Raw genomic sequence first — 5,005 nt, forward strand, 5'->3', positions numbered from 1 at the left:
GCAGGAGGGTCTAAAAAAGGCAACTTTCCCCCAAACTGTCAGAAACGGCTGACGCTGGAGTTCTCCCGAGTGATGGAGACTAATTTGGGAAGGTCCTTGTGACTTTCCCGCGCGTAAGCAGAACGGGGGCTTGTTTGCGCGCGAGGCAGGAGGACAATGCTGACGGAGGAGGAAAAGGACCCAGCTATATTTGAGCTTGGCACAGGTAGGCAGGCCGGGCTGCGCAGGCAGCCTCAACGCCCCGGGCGCCTCTCTCGCCGGCCCGGCCGCCCCGCGGCACCAGGGTTTGCTTTGGGCTCTCGCTGCACCCCTCAACGCCGCCCGCCTTGCCAGCGTGCCCCGCTCGGCCCCGCTGCCCCTGCCTGCCCCGCTTATCCGTCCCGCTGTCCCGTCTCTCTCGCCCCCGGCAGGAGTTCGTCATGATCGTGGTGTTCGGCATGGAGTACATCATCCGCGTCTGGGCGGCCGGCTGCTGCTGCCGCTACCGCGGCTGGAGGGGCCGTTTCCGCTTTGCCAGGAAACCCTTCTGCGTGATAGGTACCGCGGGGCTGGGGGGCGGCAYGGGCTCTCCGTGAATTTGGGGACTTCCAGTGTCGCCCAATGGATGACGCTGCRCCTGGACCCCGCTGCAAGGGGTCCCGGGGGTGCTGGGTGCAGAGCACCCAGTGGGGCTGAGCACAGGGGAGACYTCATCACACGTCCCCCCGCCTTGACCCTCACCGCCCTCCCCCCGCCCCAGATTTCATCGTCTTCATCGCCTCGGTGGCCGTCATCGCCGCTGGCACCCAGGGCAACATCTTCGCCACGTCGGCGCTGCGCAGCATGCGCTTCCTGCAGATCCTGCGCATGGTGCGCATGGAYCGCCGCGGCGGCACCTGGAAGCTGCTGGGCTCCGTCGTCTACGCTCACAGCAAGGTGAGGGCTGGCGGGGGGGCCCAGCGCGGGGACGGGGGTCCCGCCGGCGCGGCCGCCCTCACCGCCCCCTCCCCAACCCCGCCGCCCCGGCAGGAGCTCATCACAGCCTGGTACATCGGCTTCCTCGTCCTCATCTTCTCCTCCTTCCTCGTCTACCTGGCCGAGAAGGACGCCAACGCGCAGTTCGCCACCTACGCCGATTCCCTGTGGTGGGGCACGGTACGTGGGGCCGCCGCGGCCCCCCCGGCCCCCGGCGGGGGCGAGGAGGGCGGGCTGGCGCCGGCGGGCGGGGGGCTCCCTCCAGGCCTCCCCCTGCTCTCTGCCCCCGCAGATCACCCTCACCACCATCGGCTACGGGGACAAGACGCCCCAGACGTGGCTGGGCCGGATGCTGGCGGCCGGCTTCGCCCTCCTCGGCATCTCCTTCTTCGCGCTGCCTGCCGTGAGTGGGGCGCGGGGACGGGGCTCCCGCGCTGCCGGGGGAAAATGGGGGGGAGAAGGGGCAAAATCCTCCCCTGGGGCGGGAGGGTCCCCCGGTCCAGCACCCGCAGACCCCCATCCCCTCCGTCCCCAGGGCATCCTGGGCTCTGGCTTCGCCCTCAAAGTGCAGGAGCAGCATCGGCAGAAGCACTTTGAGAAGAGACGGACGCCGGCGGCGAATCTCATCCAGGTACCRCTGGGCCGGCGCGTCCTGCCCCGTCTCTCTTCCCGCGGCTCCGCGGTCCCTGCTGTCCTGCTGCGCTGGTCCCCGCAGTCCCCACGGTCCCCATGCCACGGGAAGGACCGGCCCCGAACGCAGCGGTCGGCTCCTTTGGGCCAGTCTTCACCCGTCGTGGCCAGAGAGGCGGCTCTGCCTTGTCCCCCTCGCTCCGAGCCCGGGGGCGAAGGGGAGCTGCCGGCCCCMCGCGCTCCCTGCCGGCTTCCCCGGCACAACCAGCAGCGCCCTGGGCTTGCACCARCGCTGAGCGGCACCCAGCCCCGTGTTTGCAGCACCCCGCTGCGTCTCTGCCCGCTCCCAGGGCCGGAGGGGTCCCCGGGGGGCTCGGCCGTGCCGGCGGCGCGGGGCTCTCGGAGGGGAGGGCGGCCGGCGCGGGCTGACGCCGGGGCTCTCGCCCTCGCCCAGGCTGCCTGGCGCCTCTACTCGACGGACGGCGCCCGGGCGTACCTGACGGCCACGTGGTGCTACTACGACAGCCTCCTGCCCTCCTTCAGGTAGGCACGGCRCGGCGCGGGGCGAGGGCTGCGGGGGGGYGCCCRGGGCGCCCACGCGGCCGGGGGGGCTCCTGCCCCGCCAGCGGCTGCCGCCCAGGGCCCCGCGGACATGCAGAGGGCTCGTGGGGCCACGAGGATGAGGAGCACGCACGGCCTTCCTCAGCCTCGCCTCGGGGCTCGGGTCTGCACGGCCCGGGATGCCGGAGCCCCAGCGCGGCGGCTGCCGAAACGCCTGACTTCCTCCTCCATCATCATCATCCCCCCCAGACCGTTGAGCCCATCCATCCCATCCCTCCCTCTCCCCGTCCGTAGCCTTCATCCAACAGCCCATGCCGTGGACGAGGACAGTGCTGCTGCTTGCGGCCAGAGCCGCAGCGAGCCGCCTCCGAGGCCCCCGGAGCGACGGACCCGCGAGCGGGACACGGGGGCAGAGGGAGGGCGGACGGGGTCCGGCGGGGAGCGCCAGGTCCCCGGAGCGCTCTCTGCCCTGGACCTGCGGGAAATGGCTGCTGCGGTGAATCAAGGACCCCGACGCGTTTCTGGACGCCCCCCGTGCTCCCGTCACCTCGTGCCCGCCCCGGCGGCGCTGAGCTCGCCGCAGCCCGCGCTGTGGTTGCTGCCCGCCCCACGCGCAAGGCCCCTGCCCCGCTGCCTTCACCTTTGCCTTCTGCCACCGTTTTTTCGTTGCAAAGACAAAAGTTATTGTTTTGTTTTAATCTTAATTTTTTTTTCCCCCAAAAGACAGGATTCTTAACAGCGCGGGGAACAAGTCCCTCTGATTGCCGGCAGCGGCGGTGCAGTGGCGCATCCTGCCACGCAGCCGCCCGGTCCCCCAGCCCGCCGCGCTGTGCAGCAGGCAGCTGGGATGGGGCCAGGTGTGATTCCTGCCAGGATCTGCGCTCCCTCCTGCCTGGCCGCTCGGGCTCCTCCGCCCGGTGCGAGGGAGGACGGGGCCGTGCCGGGGCCCCTGGGCTGCAGATCGGTCCTTGCCCTGCTGCTCAGCACTGTTAAGAAACTGTCTTTTGAAAGAAAGGATTTATTCTGTTTTTGCTTCTTATTTTGCCCTGTTTTTGCTTTGGTCTGCACAGAGRAGGACCCGGCTCTGCTCAGCCTTGGTTTGCTCATCTTGTTTGCTTTGGAAGGTTTAATTTCTCCATGTTTTTATTTGACCCCAACCTCAGAGAGCTGGTCCTAATCTTTGAGCATTTGCACCGAGTCCGCAACGGAGGAATTAGGAATTCAGAGGTGAAAAAATGGCCTGACGGAGCCCCACCGCCTTATCAGTCCTTCACCTCTGGCCAGAAAAGCATCAGCCCCGCCGCTTGTGCAGGGGAAAGGTAGGGTGCAGCCCGCCACGGCGCCGCGTTGTCCCTCCTGTCCCTGCTGCGCTCGTGTGTGTCTGTGTGCCTGGGGCGGCAGCCTCCCGGCCCTGCCGCATCGCCGCCGCTGCCGGCTCCCGGGGCAGGGAGTCCCGACGGAGCAGCCCGGGGGCTGCTTGCCAAAGCAGGGCYGCGGCAGAGGGCTGCGCGCGCCGCCCGTGAGCCTCGCGGGCTGCTTAGACGGTGCAGGCAGGCGGCGCTCCTGGTCCGTAGCTCCGGAGGGCGCAGGCTCGGTCCTCGCTGACGGACCTGCTCATCCGTGCCGTCCCTGGCGTCGCATCACAGCCCATCAGCTCTGCTCCGCTCCGGTGTCCTCGGGGCCACCAAAACAGGGATGCGGCGCCCGGGCTGGGTCCTCTGCTGCTCCCTCAATGATGCTCTGGACCATCCATGACTTCGGGAAGCTTCTTGAAAGGTTCAGCTCCACCTCGCTCTGCTTCTGGTGTAGGCATGGCCCTGGGGTGTTTCGCAGAGGCGAGCTGAGCGTGCACGAGGTGAACCGAGTGTGCACGAGGCAAACTGGGTGTGCACGAAGCAAACCAAATGTGCACGAGGCAAACCGAGCGTGCACGAGGCAAACTGAGCGTGCACGAGGCAAACCGAGCGTGCACGAGGCGAGCCGAGCATGCACGAGGCTGAAAGCAAACGTGCACCAGCCCCGCTGAAGGCCCGGAGGTAGCTGGGACCTGCGTGTCCGTGCGGCAGAGCGGAGCAAGGAGCACYCCAGCCCCTGCCTTGCCCATGGCTGGGGGCTGCAGCTGGAAAACCCTAAGGCTCGTCCGGCCAGCGTGTGCGGCGCTCAGTCCAGGAAGATCCCGCGGGGAATTCTTCCCTGCGCTAATCCCAGTGGGGCGATGCCCTGAAGAAGGAGAAATGATGGTCTGTGCCCAGCCCACAGCGGGGCCCTGGAGAGGAGGCAGGGTGGAGAAGCCCATCCAGGAAGGTGTTTCCCACGACCAGAAGTGGATTTCCAGCGCCCACGCCTGGGAGCACCGCGGCAAGGTGCTGGGCACAGAGCTGCAGCGAGGCTGAGCCAGCCCGGATCCCATGGAGAGGAGATGAGACGCTTYGGCACGTCCGTGCCGGGCTGCAATTCTGCTGGTGGCGTCGGCTCGCAGGTGCTGCTCCGGTCCCGCTCCTGCTGCAGAGCATCTGGGAGACCCGGTGTGTGCCCAGGGCTAGGTGGGGCGAGGGAGCTCCGCTCCTCCACGGCCTCAGGCCCCAGTTTCCCCTGCGGCATCCGTCAGAGAAGGGTCTCCGCGAGGGCTGCCGGGATGCCGCCTTGCCGGCGCGGAGCCGGGGCCGCCCCGGTGGCTCAGCCCCGAGGGGACCACGAGCCCGGGGCGGCTCCATCCCTCCCGCATTGCTGCGAGGTCTCCCGCTCCTCCGTCCACCCGGCCCGGCCGTGGGACGGGGCTGGGAGATGGCAAGAGGGACCGTCCCTGCCGTCCCCTGGGCCAGCATCTCCTCTCATAACATTTTCATCTTGTCTTTCTCCT

The 5,005-nt window shown here is 68.4% G+C and overlaps 1 protein-coding gene across 2 annotated transcripts in view; it reads left to right on the forward strand.

The window, feature by feature from the left end:
• The first annotated feature begins 410 nt into the window (after window positions 1–410).
• The window catches only part of KCNQ4 (potassium voltage-gated channel subfamily Q member 4), an 8,011-nt gene continuing 3,416 nt past the window's right edge, over window positions 411–5,005 (forward strand). The window contains exons 1-7 of one of the 2 annotated variants that reach the window (XM_026085950.1): window positions 411–537; window positions 740–915; window positions 1,009–1,134; window positions 1,247–1,357; window positions 1,490–1,585; window positions 2,039–2,127; window positions 3,309–3,464. In XM_026085950.1, the coding sequence (XP_025941735.1) occupies window positions 420–537; window positions 740–915; window positions 1,009–1,134; window positions 1,247–1,357; window positions 1,490–1,585; window positions 2,039–2,127; window positions 3,309–3,464 (872 nt within the window). In that variant the 5' untranslated portion in view covers window positions 411–419. The remainder of the gene's footprint in view (window positions 538–739; window positions 916–1,008; window positions 1,135–1,246; window positions 1,358–1,489; window positions 1,586–2,038; window positions 2,128–3,308; window positions 3,465–5,005) is intronic. The other variant, XM_026085951.1, reaches the window with a different exon arrangement.

This window comes from Apteryx rowi, unplaced genomic scaffold (assembly GCF_003343035.1).
Source record: "Apteryx rowi isolate R43461 unplaced genomic scaffold, aptRow1 scaffold_68, whole genome shotgun sequence".
Classification (NCBI taxonomy): Eukaryota; Metazoa; Chordata; class Aves; order Apterygiformes; family Apterygidae; genus Apteryx; species Apteryx rowi.